Source organism: Pezoporus wallicus, unplaced genomic scaffold (genome assembly GCF_028554395.1).
Source record: "Pezoporus wallicus isolate ANWC-B61680 ecotype Strahan unplaced genomic scaffold, APGP_CSIRO_Pwel_v1 contig_4238, whole genome shotgun sequence".
In the NCBI taxonomy this organism is placed as follows: Eukaryota; Metazoa; Chordata; class Aves; order Psittaciformes; family Psittacidae; genus Pezoporus; species Pezoporus wallicus.
Window position 1 is genome coordinate 3208190 of NW_026637932.1, and position 16459 is coordinate 3224648.

Consider the following 16459-nt stretch of genomic DNA (forward strand, 5'->3'; position numbering starts at 1 on the left):
CTGTCGCCTCGTGACTTTGCTGTTTTGGAAGGCATCCCTCTGCAGCCAGCTGGGCACCACGAGCCCGGGTGTTACTGCAGCATCGCCCCGACCTTCCCGTCGGGGGCGTCTCTGCGATGTCCCTACTCCCTCCGGCTATCGTTGTGATGTGTTAAATATAGGATGTTATCTCACTCCTCCTTGGCCGCAAATAAGCAGCGGCAGCCGCCTCACCGCAGGGAGTGAGGCCGCCCCAGGGGCCAAAACACTGGTCCTGGAGAGGGTGGGAGGGGGTCAGGGTGCTGGGGCAGTCCCCCTTCCACACAAATAGCTTTCTCCATCACCTCGGGAAGCTTCACTCAGCTCGGACAGAAAAAAGAGGCCTTTATTACAGCCCGCGGTTTCACGCAGCCCTCCCCGCCAGCGGGTGGGCATCACTCTTCTAAGCTGAAGATCTCGGCTTCCTTCTCCTTCCAGAAAGCGAAGCTGCGGTCGATGTAGCGGCAGATCTCCTCTCCATCTCCTCCAGCCTCCCCTAGCCGCCAGGCTGAGCTCTGGGGGGATCCGAAATACTTCTCCTTGATGTCCTCGAAACCGTCCTGCCAGCGCCGCCGGCCGGCTGCGATTTCGTCGGTGACGGCGCGGTGGAAAGCGCGCACCGCATGCCAGCCATGCCGGCCCAGCTGCTCGAACACCTCGAAGCAGAGGAGGTGGCGGCCGCGGCGCTCCTCGGGAGACAGTTCCTGCTCCAGGATGCGGAAATAGCCCAGCATGAAGAGCTCCAGCGACAGGCTGTCGTAGTCTGCCGCCTTCCCCCCGGCCAACACCACGAACTGCTCTGGAGAGAGCAGGGCGCTCGTAGGGGGCGGCGGCGGCGGGGGGCGGCGGGAGGCAGCTTCCCGCCAGCCGCCCAGAAGCCGCTGGATGGCCTCCCTCTGCCGCGCCAGGCGGGCCGTCCCCCACTCCCCAGTCGCCGCTGCCTCCCGGGGGTCCCCGGCGGCCGGCAAGGAGGGCCCGTAGGCAGAGGACCGTTTCCAGTGGCTCAGGAAGAGCATCACGATCCGTTCCTTCCTCAGGCTGCCCCACTCCGGCCCCGGCCCCGGCCCCGGCCCCGGGGATCCGCCGCCGCCGCCGTCGGAGAACCCCTCCTCGCAGCTGATGCCCGAGTCGCTGGCGGCCTCCGTACCTTTCCCTCCGGCCGCCTTCTCTTCCACCGCCCCCCAGGCGGGCTCGAAGGCCCCGCGGAGGCTGCGGACGCAGACCCCGTACTGCCGTATCTCCCGCTGCGCCAGGCTGCCCGCCGTCTCTCGGGGTTGCCCGACGGCGGCGGCGGGGGCACCGGCGGGGGGAGCGGCGAGAGAGGAGACCCGCGCCCCCTCGGCGTGTGCCAGCATCGCGGCCAGGCTGCTCACGGCGCCCGCCAAGCGGCCACACCAGAGGGGCAGCGGCTGCCCGGGAGCGGGCGGGGGGCTGCGCACGGTGATGCTGAGCAGCGGGGCAGGCAGGAGGGCGCGTAGCTCCCGCGCCAGCCGCCGCAGCTCGCTCTGGTACGCCTCGCCCCGGCGCCGCAGCCGCAGGCTCTCCACCGTCCGTTCTAGATGCTGCAGGTCTGCCTCGGTCAACAGCTCCCCGAAGGGGCCCAACATGGCCTGACGGGAGGGCGAAAAGCTCCAGGAGCCCTCGTTCTGCGGAAAGGGTCCGTCAGCCGGCGGCCCCGGGGCTGGCAGCGTGGGTCCGGTCTCTTCCCATCCCCGGGACGCCCGTACCTGGCCGCCCGCCTCCTCTTGGTACACCAGCCGGGCCTGCAGCCGCCGCATCATCACCTGCCTCTTCCACTCGTGGATGGGGCGGCCCCTCTCGTCGTGTGTGGGTACCAGGAAGTCAACTTCTGCCTCCGCGGGGTCCGGCCCCGGGGGTTCCGCGGGCTCGGCCGCTCCATGCTGCGCGGGCAGAGTCACGGGAAGATCGGGGTGGGGGGGGCAGCTCGAGGGGGATAGGCCGGGGGCCGCGGGCGGAGCCAGCGACCTACCGGGTGGGTGAAGAAGGGCGCCGGGATCCTGGCTCGCTGTGAGGGCTTGCGAAGCTTTAGTTCCGCCGGTACCAACCCGCCGGGCTCCATCCCCAGCCGGGCCGGGTGGCTGCCGGGGGGAGAGGCGCAGGCTTCCTCCTGGAGAAGGAGGGCAGGCAAGGGGAGATGCCTCCCTCCCAACACTCCCAGGGCCCCCCAGGAAGGACAGGGTAAGGGGTACTCCGTGAAGATGCCCAGCACATCACCCCAGTTCTTGAGGGAAACCTTTCCCTGGAAAGACCCACTGCTGAGCGTTTCCGTCAGAAAACGGGATGGAGCTGCAGAACATCTGCTGCGCCTTCTTTCCCCGGGGGACATCGCGATGCCCCCGCAGCTGATGACCAAGCCCGGGGCCGCCCACATCTCCGCCACCTCTTCTCCGGGCGCCCCATGCCCACGGCGGGCTGGCTTTTCCCAGGGGATGGGGGCACCCACAACCCCAGCGGGGCCTTACCTTCTGCGGAGGGGGGGGTTGAGCCAGCCCCCGGGGACAGGAGGCACCTGGGAGCCCGCCGCTGAGTGCAGGAGGTCGGGTTCTATCCGGGCAACACCCAAAAGTGGGTGCAGCGGCACCCCTGTTCAAGAAGCAATGCTCAGTACTAGGCAGGAGGGAAGGCTGGAAGCTGAGCAGCCCTGGAGCGGGCTAAGGCCGCGGCTGCAGCGCTGGGGCAGGGAGCGCACTGAGCATTGCATTAATATTTCACCGGAGCATCGAGTGGCAGTGCTGGAGCTCAGTGGGTGGCACCGGCACCAGTCCTGGAAATAGTGGCTCGGTGGCTTGGCTCCAAGCCTTGTCCCGCTCCTCAGGTCAACAGAGAATGGCCAAAGCTGGTCATTGTGCCTACCTCCACGCTAGGTTTTGGGGACAAGAAGTGTTTTGTACTGGCTGGCACATGGTGCAAGTACTGGCAGTGGGGGATCTTTGGCAGAGGGACCCACCACACTGCTGCCGAATACCTGTTGCCGATATTCAGCCACGTTTGTGTTCCTTCAATCCAGCGCCATCCATTATATATGGCCGGGATGGATTAGTGGGGCTCAGTTACATGTGAGAAATTCCATCAAGGGGCTGGAATACAATCAAGAAGCAGCAGATCAAAGCCTTAAACACCAGTCACCCGGTGAGGATCCGTTACAGATTCAGCCTCTCAATCCTTCCCCAGCCCAGATGACTCCTGGCACAGGGCGGCGCTTGTGGGGTACGTGAGCTGACACCACCCTGCAATACAGCCGCAGCTCCGGGGTGGGTTACGGAGTGCCTGCTGCAGTGTGGCACCCTGCAATATTAATGGGGATGTGGTATGAAACACGGGAACATGGCCCAGTGCTGGAGCTGCCACATGTCTCAGGTTAAGCAGACAGATGTTGCGAGCTGTGGTATGAGCCACATGCGAGCCTGCTCCTGTGTCTTATTGCTGGCATGGAAGGAGAAGGCTGGAGCTTTGCCAGCTGCTGTGCCAAGGGGGGATTTTGCTGAAAGCCCTGCAACGGTTGGGTCTTCCTCTGGGTACCAGAGAGCTGCTCTCAAACATCCTGCCTCCTGCTCCCCTGGAGTGCTGGGGAAGGACAGAAAGCCACCTCCATGGCTTGGGACCTCTGCTCAGAGGCAGCCTTTGTGAGCTACCGAAGAGCCACCTCCCCCTGCCAGCATTTTCCAATCAAAATTTCTATGAGAGTTTAATCTTTGCATATGTCTCTGGGGCTCAGAAGGCACTGAGAGGCTGTGGTCCCACTGAGCAGCCTCACCCCATGCTCAGCTGCCCTTGCTGTGCCAGATGTGGTCCCCAAAGCTCTTGACACCAATGTTTCAGCCTGCTCCCTGGGAAGCAGATTCTGAAAGGTGGCAGGCAGGTGTGGGCAGCAGCTCAGCCCCAGTGCCGGGAGCTCTCCAGTTAAGTGGTCCATGGGAGGGATGGAGCAGGACAGCAGTGAGGGCCAGGCACTTTGGGGCATGCCACCATGTGGCTGCCACCACAAAGCTCTTGAGGGTGCCCCGAAATGAGGAAGAGCTCCATGTTTCCCTGAAGAAGAGACTCCCTAAATACAATGCACATCCTGTCTGGGGCTGCTCCTCTCACTGGCAGTCCTCTTCTGCAGGATTAGGAAAAGAGAGGATGGTCTCCCCTGAACCTCCATCTTAGCTGCTTTCCTTTCTCTGGACTTCAGGAGAGCAGACACTGGCCCCTCCAGGGATCTGTTTGGCACAGTCCCAGCGTGTTGTGTCTGTTTGTATCTCAACCCACAGGTTTTATCTCTCCTTGTTTTTTTTTTAAATTCTCCTTCCCATCTCAGTGTGGCAGCTAAATTTAGCAGCTGTGTGGTACTTAGTTGCTGTCTGGGCTTAAACCACAACTGAGTTGTGATTGCACTCGACAAATGTACAACACACAATTCACTTATTGACTGTTTTATAAAACTCTTTATTAATATCTGAAATAATGTCAATAAAATGTGAACTCCTGGATCACTTCTGAAAATGAGACTTATGCTCAAAAAAATAAAAGTAATTTGGTGGTGGTTAAATTTTTGACAAAGGAAATTCCGACTCCTTTATTTGGGCAGAACTCTGTCATGTCCTGTGTCCTAACCCATCCACTGAGGAGGCTATCTCCTAGAAACAAGAGCACAAAAATAAAGCTACATAATGTCTTTGAACATTCACGAGAAATATCTTTCAAACTATTGCATGACCAACAAAACTGTTATCTGTCAGCCTGTTGAGTTTCAGTTCTGCAAGTGCTCCAAACAGTAAAGTCTTAACTTGGAACCTGAGTAACCTCCTTGATTTTAGAGACTGGTTAGTGTATTTCCTTTAACTTAACAAATGATTAGTTTGTCTCACTCAGAATAGGATTCCATGTGTTTCGGTTTGGACTGTCTTCGTTTTTTCCTTTTTGGTTATTTAGTAATTTCAGTACTGTTGTTATTTCAATAATTAAACAGACTTGAAAAAGAGATAGTATTGAATAGCAGTATCACTCATCTTACAACACTGAACAATTGGTGTTGCATGCATATGAAATTAAAGGTCCCTATGGACAGTTAATCCTATTAGTATTCCCTGAAATTACGTACTATATCAACAGTGTCCAGTGTATTGCTTACGTTTTTCTTTTCTCAGTGAATGAAATCCACCCTTGTACCGAAGAACAGTACCAGATGCCTGCATTACGGAACTCTTCAATGAACCACCATTTGTGAGTTTAAGACTGGCAGCTTTTTAGTGACACAGAGTAGGTGAATCTCCTTTGTTTGAATTACAACTTCTCATGTACTTAAATGTGCATATTTATATATCTTATATAAAATATATGTATGCGCATATTTAGCATATATGCATATGTAAAGCACTGAGGCTGTTCTGTCTGTTATGTGATCTGGCTCATACTCTTCTGTATTCTAGTGCCTAGGGAAATCCTTTTGTGAGCTGCCACAGTATCATCACGACTCTTTCGTTACTGCTATTACAACATATAAGCTTATAGAGTGCAGCTCCTTATTTGAACTGCAGAAGTCCAGCTTTCACCAATTTTTATCCTATTACTTCAGGTGTTTATTTGTCTTATAATGTGGCTGGCAACCTGTAGTCATATCCAAGTGTACTGTAGCTTCAAAGTGATAAACCCATAAATGACAAAACCCCTGTAGATATATATAGAAAAAGTGATACAATCCTATTTTGATGAAAAAGTAGAAGATTAACTTTCTGCTGGAATACTACCCCTCTATGAATACTAAGCAAGGCAAACTCAGCTGGTCTAAGGAAGATATTAATAAGAAATTAGAATAATAACTTTCCGCTGGGAGATTTCCTATACAACAATACTAAAGAGCATAAACTCCACTGGTCTAAGTCAAATAATGTGATCTGTGATAAGCCTAATATGTTGTTTATGACCCTAGAAGATCAACTAGTGACAGAGTTACAAATGCTAAAGCTGGATGTTTACCAGCCACAATAAAGGTGGAGAACGACTGGATTTTAGTAGTGATTACAGACAAGCTATGAGCCAGTATTGTGCTAGTGATGGAAAAAACTGAGCAAATGCAGGAAAACAGAGATGTGTTCCAGTTAGAACTAGGGAGGGACAGACTACTATATGGGGCCAAAATCCTCTTTTACCTTAAATATATTGCACAGTTATGATTATCCAGGTTCTGCTTTGAAAGGCGCTCTCTAGGCTATGTGCTAATGATGATGTCTAGCAACCTAGCTCTTCTTACTAACATGCTTTGGCCTTGGCTTACAGAGGCAAAAGTTAAGATGGGGTATGATTATTGCTAATAAATATATGGTATGCTGTAGAACAAGAAGTCTGGACAATGCTGGTTCTACAGTAAAATGTATATGCTGCTACTGAATAGCTGGTTTTGATACCAAAAGAAAAAAATTCTGTAACTGACTTTGCTTCAGAGAAACCAACACAGCTAATTTAAGAACAGCTGAGATTTAAAAAAAGGAAAATGCCAGTAAATCTCTTCAATTTATAACAACTAAGATAACTGCAATATCTAACTCTTCTATCACTGATGTAGTGATAGAAGCAGTGGGAAATAAGTAACAAATACAATTATTTGAAAAAAAGCCAGAATTTCCTCCTAAACTAAGTGATGAGAAATGTTCTTAGAGAAACATGGTCCTTCTAAAGACAGCATTTTTTGTGATGCCTCCAAATTGGAATGGAAAAGGGCAAGAAAACTGTTCATTTCTTTTTTTTTTTTTTTTTTCCTTTGTGTGTGTGTATCCTTCTATGGAGATTAATCTCAAGGGGAAAACTGACAACAATTTGTAGCCCAATGTAACTTTTATTAATATAAATTTTCAATCACTTTTGTTTTATTTTATTAGGAAAGCACAACCCTGCTGATATTTGTCTACATTAATAACTGCAGGCTAAGAAATTTCAACAGAGTTCAGGTTTACATACAGCAATATTGTGATAGCGTTGGCACACTGATGTTGAGCTTCCTCTGAATATTTTTTTTTTCCGAAGAAAAAATTCTAAAAGATATAGCTGAAACTCTCACTACAGCAATTCTGGTTATTTTAATGCTATTTTGAAACATTCCATTCGTATAATCTTAATGCTAAAAAGGCTATAAAAAGGATTGCCACAAGATGGCACCACAGCATTCTGAATAATCATAGAATCACAGAACGGTTCCAGCCCCCTGCCACGGGCAGGGACACCTTCCACCAGACCAGGTTGCTCCAAGGCCCTTCCAACCTGGCCTTGAACGCTGCCAGGGATGGGGCAGCCACAGCTTCTCCTCTGGGCAACCTCTGCCAGCGCTTCACCACCCTCATGGGGAAGAACTTTTCCCTAATATCTAACCTAAATCTTCCCTGTGTCAGCTCAAAGCCATTCCCCCTTGTCCTGGAATTTTGTGGGTGTAACTTAGCCAGGTAGTTTCCTCAGGGAGACAACTCACTGCACATGGGAGGTTTTATGTATCCCTAGTTATTAATTTACTTTCTCCCTTTGATCTGGAGGTGCTTGCATTTGCTATTTCCTGATATAACAGCAGTCAAAGGTAGAACTGTGCAAGCTGAAACTACAAATTCTGTTATATGAGACAACCTATGCAGTTTCCTTCAGCAGCAACTCTTCCCATCATTTCTAGCTGGAATACTTTGTGTTAACTTTCGTAAATGTGAGCTATTGTATTTTCTTTGTAAAGTTGTGTTTCCGTTGGTAAATGATTTAGCATCAGTAAATGATTTACTGCTGTAAATTGAAATGCAGCCAGATATCATTGCATTATGCAGCACATCAGTGGGATGATGACCAGGACAAAAGGCTCTGCTGAAGTGAGAATTGTGAACTTACAAAAGTGAATATACCAATTAGAAATTATTTATGCCTGTTGTTGAGTGGTAAAGACAAAAACTGGTAGGAAGCACCTGCACATAAGAGGCAGAAACTGCTTTTGCTTGGTAAACAAAAAATACTGCACTATAAATATGTTCCATAAATAGGTATATCAATCTTTTATTTTTTTACATGTAAAATATAATTTTATGCTTTCTAAATATTTATACCTGCATGAAATGGAGCAGATATTTTCCACAGTCCAAGCAAATGCTTTTCTTTTATCCCCTGGGAAGCACATTCTTATCCTCATCTGTATATATTCTTGCATAGTTTAGTTGTCATGCATGCGAAAGATAAGGCCATGTTAGCTATCAGTCTTAACAAAAACCCAAAATCTGGCAAGTCACATGAGTTGAGGGAGGCTGCTGAGGGATTTTATCATTTTCTTAAGCGTTAGCCTTTCATCACAGGTGGCAAAACCAGCGTACATACTATACCTTTGCTTCTGATCATTGAGGATGTTGCTGCTAATTTAGAAACATACATAACTCTCAGAAGAAAAATGGATTGGACCCATGTGGAAGACTAACTGGCATAGATATGGAATGCAAAAAAGCACTTTTATATCTCAGTTACTAAGGATGCTAACATATTCCTTTCATAAAAATGTGTGACTTCACTCTGACCTTGTTTGGTGAAACTGAATTTCTCTTTCAGCACTTAGTAGCATACTATTTCAACCAGTACACAGTGCTGAAAATGAAGAAGGTAGCTTCTACACCACTACTATTTTATCTTCAAAGAACAAGGCATCTAGAGTATCCCTGAAATTTCAAATTTGTTTTTCTGACAAAATAAAGTGTGTGTGTATTTCCTCACAGAGATTAGTGAGAGCAGTTGCAAGATTATTTTCTGTGTGATTCAAAGGTGTTAGCTATGCCTAGACCATTCATCCAACAGCTGGAGCAGAACTGAAAATTTCTGTATTTAAAGAGATACCTGCAGTGTGTCCTCAGGGGAACTGGGTCCATATGCTTCTGAAACATAGCGTTTTCTTACGGTAATCTCCATGGCATGCTTTGGTGAATTGTAAAGTGACAGCCAGATGTCCAAAAGATCTCTGAGCTCCTCTACCTTCAGCAGTTAGACTTTTGTACATGTAGAAGCTCATGGAAATTTTACCATTGCGACCTTTTCCTCTCACAGCGAGTAATGCTAGTAATGGCAAAAAGCACCTGTGACTTTATTTGCATTTCCTTTGAAATTATTTATTTTAAGATGTCACAAATTTTCATGTTGTACTATGTAACAGGTCTTAAGACAAAGTCAGAGGAGCTGTGTGGAGAGCTTGGAAAGTTTCCTGTCATTTTTTAGCTAAAAGATTTATTAGACACATTTTAAAATTTAGATTTTCCTTAGACATAACAAAGACAGATGGAGTCAGATTATTCAAACTTTGTATTTTGCAGTAAGCATGTTTTCACAGATTCTACAGCTCAATTATTTTCTGTATATGAGGAATAGCTATTAAAACCCCCAAAACCTAATGATGATAATCATTATCATAACAACATGACTTGTTTTGACAAAATAGGAAGAAATACTGAGGCCTGAGTTAATGCCTGCTGGATGTAAAGTCCATGTGTTACGGTAGATGCAATCTGTGTATTTGCAATTTAACAGCAAATGATAAAATTAAGTTTCCCCCTCATACTAAAAAACCTGGAGAGTTGCTATCTGCAGGATTGCTCTTATATAAAACCATTCATGTTCTTTAATACTAGCAGCAATTTTATATAAATAGTTGCTACATTGCAATATATGATCTGGGTACTTCGATTTCTGGATGTGCACTACCTCCTGATAGCTCTTTTAGAGAGGAAAGTCCCATTTGGTGCCATTAATCATATCTTGTTTAAATTCTTCTGTGTTCCACCAAATGCTTTGTAGGTCTTGAGATTTCCACCAGTTTGTCAATATCTAGGCACCTGGATTAAGAGAATATTTCTTTATTTTATTTCATGGCTGTATGTTGAATGCATAAGCACTGTAAAGAAAAGATGCTTTCACCAAACACACTGTTTTCTTGTGTGATTTCAAAATTTCATGGTATTGAAGACTTAGAAGTAACCTATTTCTACAAATTTATAATTGATTCACCTTCCCTGATTAGAACCTTTTTTTGGTCATATGCAGCCATTACAGGTCAAAAATGATCCGAGTCAGGAACAGCCTAGTGATGTCAAGGAATATTTTCTGCAGATGGTCTCTCATTTTAAGAGCAAAGTGAAGGTGTGCAGAGTACTCTCTTGCTTACAACATGGCGCACCTTTTGCTTACTAAATGCTCAGTTTTGCTATTTGTAAGAACTGTGGAAAGGAATGTTTGTGTTTGTTTTTGTTTTTTTTTTTTCTGTGTGGAAAGCAGAAGAGTTCTATTTCCTTGGTTTCAGCATACATACTTGTATTTTCAGTGCTCAGAATAGGTGGCCAGAGAATGTTCTGTTGCTTGGCAACGTTTTTCTTGGAAAGCAATCAGCGAAGAGGGAAAGAGGAGAACTGAAGAACAAATGCCCATCTGCCATTTTTGATATACAGGACAGGCTCTTTAAAATAATGAATTCTACTAGGAGTAAGGTTAAAAACCTGAAGTGATTTATTTCAAGATCCTCAGGCAAGGATACACTGTTTCTGAGCATCTTACTCATGTCTATGAAACTGCCACGTATCTTCAAATGTTCATATTTGTAAAATCTCTGCTGTTAGAAGTGCTTGTGTTACCTTCAACTGATTTAAAAAGGAAGAGTTTAAGTCATCAGCCCAGTTGCTGCATCTGAGATTTTCTTCACATACTTTCGTCTTCCATCATTTGCCCATTTATTGTCGTATATTAAATCTATATGATTACAAGAAGTTATTGAATAACAGTTTACAGTACCAACAGAATCTGAGAGAAATCAGAATTATTATGAAATGTTCTGGTAATAACATGCATATTTTGTCAGAGAATAAATGTGTCTTGTGGAACAAAGATCAAACATCACCTGTTTTGTAATACTCTTTCATTAGTAAACTGAATTTAAAAATCCCGATTTAACAGGTCTATAATCAGTTATAGTAGACAAATGAGTTCTACAACTTTCTTTAAAATGAAGATGTTCTTGGAATTTTGAAAGCTACTTGTTACTTTGTCTTCAGTATGAAGTTCACCACAGAATTCCCTGAAGCCTTTTTGTCCTCTTAGTTCTTCTAAGGAAAATTTAGTGTTATCTTTCCCAATTATATTGCAGTGACTTGTGTGTGCAAAGACACGGGAAGGAAAAGGTTACAGTATCTTGAAAGATGCTCTGCTCTGACAGAGTGGTAACGGGTGGATGAAAATTTGAGGATTATTATTATGGCAGATGTTTATAACAGCTTTAGAAGATTGTTTTTAATACAGTAAGTTATCATCGTGTTCTCTAATTTCATCCTAGGTAAATGCATCCTGTTTATCTAAAATGTTTCTTATCGTCCCTAGCCTTAGTTGTGTAGATTGTTCTCCATTCTCTAACTTATGTTTCACAAGTAGAGTCTTCCTGAAGTAGATTGATTTAAAAAGAATTAAAGAAGTGTTACTGCATCAGTCTTGTACCCTTTAAAAGGCAACATGAATTAAAAAATTAATTGCTCCTATACACAGACTATGTCTGCCAAATTCCAAGCCTGAGAGAATTTTTCTTTTGGGTTAACATTAGGCATTTGACTAGCCCTTATTTACAGCCATGCTCCTAGTCAGTGCTGCAATCTGTCTCTTGTATAATTGTTCAAAGTCATGCGGTTATGTTAAAACCCCATCTTCATCTGTTTTAAAACAGCAGACATGTTAGAATTAATTCCATCCAAACTGTGCCAGAGGTAATAAAATTAATGAAGATATTCACATATATTCAATATCTACATGACATTCATAGCTGCTTCCAAGAAGAGATACATAACTCAGTCTGCTTCCTCTGATTTACTGAAGCAGTTTTCCCTAGTTCTTAAAAAAAATGAAATAGAATACTTTGATTAGAAGTACACTTCTTGCAAAAAGGGCAGTGATCATATTTATAGATCTTTGAGCTAATTTTACCATCTAGCAGACACAATTGAATTATGTCCTAGATATGACTGGAATATTTACAAACACAGTAAGTCTGAGTAGAGTAAGCAGAACAATTTTGTTTTCTTACATTGGAGGGTAATGGACACCCAAATTTCATTTCTGTTTTCACTCAAATTAATGGCTTTCTTTTTGCTGCTCACTCACTTTCCTGGCAGAAAGCTGCTGTCTTAGCTTATCAGTGACTGTTTAAAAAAAAACCCCAAACTTTGAAAAATAATCCTGTAACAGAGTTTGGTTTTGACAACAATGCATAACTGTAGACTGCATAATGCTGACAAGGATGTCTGCATGAGCTATGCAGAGAGCACTGCGCAAACTTGTGCCTCTCAGCACCAGGAGGTGCTTGGACAGAATAGAAACACCTTTCCTCTTATAACAATACAGGAATGGCAGGAACATGTGTCTCACTGTCACACAGGTAAGGTTTCCATTTACTTAGCAATGATGCCCTTGTTCCTATAATTATCAGTCTGCAGATGAAATGTGTGTGGGCAGTAACCAGAGGCTACTGTGCTGTAACTGGGTGATCATTGTAGTAGCACTGGTGGGACAGAGTACCGTATCTTCTCATTGGAAATAGAATCATAGAATCATAGAATGGTTAGGGTTGGAAAGGGCCTTAAGATCATCTAGTTCCAATCCCCCTGCCATAGGCAGGGGCACCTCACACTAAACTGTGTCACCCAAGGCTCTGTCCAACCTGGCCTTGAACACCGCCAGGGATGGAGCATTCACAACTTCCCTGGGCAACCCATTCCAGTGCCTCACCACCCTCACAGTAAAGAATTTCTTCCTTATATCCAGTCTAAACTTATGCTGTTTAAGTTTGATCCCGTGACCCCTTGTCTTACGCAAATCAAAGTAAAAATTTGCATGGAAGACTCATCCCAGCAGTCTATATGAAAGTCCACCAATGTGTTTGAAAAGTGATGGAAACAGAAATATTAATGCTTACCCATTGCTTGGCATCAATATGAAGTGGCACAGGAAATTATAGACTGGTTACTACTATTAAGATCATTAATGTTACTGAAAACAGGAGAACAAGTTAACTGTTTTAGATTTAGATGGTTGTAGCCAATAGTAAATCTGTCAATTTTCTTTTTTCTCTAAATATATGCAAAAAGACTGAATAGTTTAGGTAGTCTTGTGATAAAATAAGAAGTTAGATCTCAACACAAAATTTGTACTCAGAACAAATACTATAATAGAAGTTAAGAATATCTTTATAATAGAAGTGAAAATACTGTAAATGAAAATTGCATCTCTTGTTCATAATTCTAATCCTAATATCCCCTTGTCCTGGTTTTGGCTTGGATAGAGTTAATTTTCTTCCTAGTGGCTGTGTTTTTATTTTAGACTGAGAATAACGTTGCTAATGAATCTGATGTTTTAGTTGTTGATAAACAGTACTCACCCTGACAAACAACTTTCAGTCTTGTGCTTTTCTGGTGAGGAGGGGCACAAGAAGCTGGGAGGAAGCAGAGACAAGACACCTAACCCAAACTAGACAAAGTGGTATTCCATACCACAACATATCACCCTCGGTATAGAAACTGTGGGCAGTTACCTGGAAGGAACCAATCAGCTGGGGTTAAACCACAACACTCCTTTAAATAACAGGATTCTTTCTTTTTCTGTTGGTTTTTTTTTTTTCCTGTGGTTTTTTTTGTTGTTGTTGTTGTGTTTCTTTTTTTTTTTTTCTTCCTGTGCAATGACAGTGGAATTAAGAACAGGTCAAATAAGGGAACTACTTGAGAAAATATTACTTTTTCTAGCATGTGATTGATGAGGTAACTTTTCATCTCACACTTCTATTTAACTTTTTTTTGGACAAAATACTCAATTTTCATGTAACGAGACTATGAAGATTGTGGCATTAGAGTAATATATTCAGTGTGGTTTTCCTCGGATTGTATACCCGATGAGTAGGTTTTTATCTTCCTTGGCCCCAGGATATCCACATGAAACCTGTGAAAGTCCCTCTGGTCATTCTCATTTTTCTGCCCTATGTGATGCATTGTAAAAGTTTCAACTCTTCATGAAAATACTGAATTCTAGGCAGGACTTACTATTTCTGAAGCAACTTGAGCAGTGGTTAAGTGATGGTCTAGACAATATTTCTAAAATACTGGAGAGCACAAAATCATCTTCAGACATTCATTCTCCTCCAAATACACTTTTAACATTGATTTAAAAGCCAGTCTCATAAGATTGAAGTCTATTCAATTCTATTGCTTTACAGTGTAACAAAGGCATAGAGGAACATAGGTAGTTTCATGGCAGTGAGTAACTAGACTTTTGGTGTTTTCTAAAGCCTTTAGACCTACTTGCACAACTCAAAGGAAGCTAAAAATCGCAGCAGGTGAGGATGTCCTTCGTACAGCAGCCTCCTAGCCATGTCTGGCATGCTGATAATGGAGACAGTCTGCCAGGAAAGCCACTGGACGCTGTCAAGTAGATTCTTATTTTACTGCCAAAGGAGCTTTGAGTTTGTCCTACTTAATGTATAGCCCCTTATTTTAGAAAGTAAACATTCCAAATTTTCATATGAACTAACTAGTGGTATAAAAAATGGGGGGAAATGTAAGCGGCGAGGAGAAGCAGACAGGCCAACCCAATATGGGTGATAAGCAACTTCTCCTTTATTTGTGACACAGTTCACACATATATAGGAGTGGTATTCAGCCACTCCTTCTTGGCACAACAGTATTGGTTAGCCCCCACAGCTTCCTCCACATTCTCCTCCCAGGTCCGGTCTCTGGCTACCTGTGGGGGCCACCCCCCGCCTTGCTTGCACAGTCCTCCAGAACTCTATGGTCCTGCTCTTAGAGTCATTCTGCAACAGGGAAAGGCAGACGTGAGCTATAGCTAACAGCCAATACCCTCTTCAGAGGGATAGTTGAGGAGAAAGTAAGCTGAGAAATTTCATACTTGAAACACGTTGAAATGAACACAGGGAGATCATTCACCAAGGCCTACCAACTACTTTTGCAGGCAAAACAGAGTCAGCTTGGAGGAAAAATAGTTTACTGCTGATTGAATTGATTTGTGTAGGGAGAAGCAAAAAAGAAAACATCAAAACCCAACATCTTCCCTTGCTTTCCCATGCTCACTGTCTCTCCTGACTCCTCTCCGCTTCTCCCCTGATCCTTTGAGCCATGCAAGAGAGGTGGGGAGTGCGGGAGGTTACAGTCAGTACAAAGGAGATTCTCTCTGCCAATCCTTCCAGCTCACACTTTATCCTTGCTCCAGCATTGGTCTTTGAGGAAATATCAGCCTGCTCTGGTGCAGGGTTCTCTATAGGCTGCAGTAAATCTCTGCTCTGCTGCCTGGAGCATCTTGTCCTTCTCTGACCTTAGGTTTTGCAATGATGTTTCACACTTTCCCCCCCTCCCTTTCTATTCTCCTCTGCTTTGTTACACATCGTATAACATTTTTTTTTCTTGTTGGCTTTTTGTTCAGATGGATCAGTTTTTGATATTTTCATAAATATTCAGCAAAGATTGCTGATTTACTTTTCCCAAAGCTATGTGAATGGCTGTAGAAGAATACAAAATACTGTCCACAAATAACAAGATATACCCTTACCTTATTGTATGATGTAGCAGAACAAAGCATGGTGAAAAATTAAAGGGAGTATATAATAATAAGTATCAGAAAACACTGCCTATCTGTTTATAAGCTTTCTATTTATATCAAAGCTTGTCCTGCAATTACTCTACAGGTGAGCCTGTAGGGAACTAGAAGGACGAAGAACCACTAATCTCCTATTGTCTTCTCATTTGTGAAAAACCTGCTTTAAAACCTTGGCCAAGACAATTAATCTTTCTGAGTGCCATTATATATCCATGTAAAATGGATGTAATAACTCACTCATGGATCTCACAGGAATCTTGGGATACTTAATTAATGTATGTCAAATATTTCAGGTGTTAGAATGGAAGACACTATACCAGTAAAACAAATCTTAATTAACTGTATATGGAAATGAAGATAACCTGTAGATGGCAAATGTGTACATAAAAAAGGTAGGTTTAGTGTTTTTATTTGTTTATTTGTCTGTTTAAGCCAAATGTTGTGGTTTAACCCCAGCTAGCAACTAAGTACCATGCATTGCTTGCTCGCTCCCCTCCACTAGCCCAGTGGGATGGGGAGGAGAATCTGGGGAAAAAAAACCAAGCCCATGAGTTAAGAACAAAGTCTATAAAGAGCCTCAGAACCAGCTATTTTGTAGTAATAACCATCAGTTGCATGGGGAAGCCAGCTCCGATTCCATCTGCTTCATGGAAGCATGACTGCTTCACTTGTCCAGATCTTGTTTAAACAAGACAAATGAACATATCTTGATAATAGGTCACATTATAATACAAAAAAGGAAAATTGAAAATGGATTGAGTTAAATAAAATTAAATACTGAACAACATCTCACTGAAACAGTGCTGGTTTT

General features: G+C 44.2%; 1 protein-coding gene across 1 annotated transcript; it reads right to left on the minus strand.

Annotated features, from left to right (window-relative positions):
• Positions 1–2: 2 nt before the first annotated feature.
• ESPNL (espin like) lies at positions 3–2410 on the minus strand. Its single transcript, XM_057408438.1, has 2 exons — positions 2293–2410; positions 3–2146 (listed from the first exon to the last, which is right to left on the minus strand). Exons 1-2 carry the CDS (start codon positions 2408–2410, stop codon positions 414–416), a joined length of 1851 nt encoding a protein of 616 aa, XP_057264421.1. The 3' UTR covers positions 3–413.
• Positions 2411–16459: the final 14049 nt, after the last annotated feature.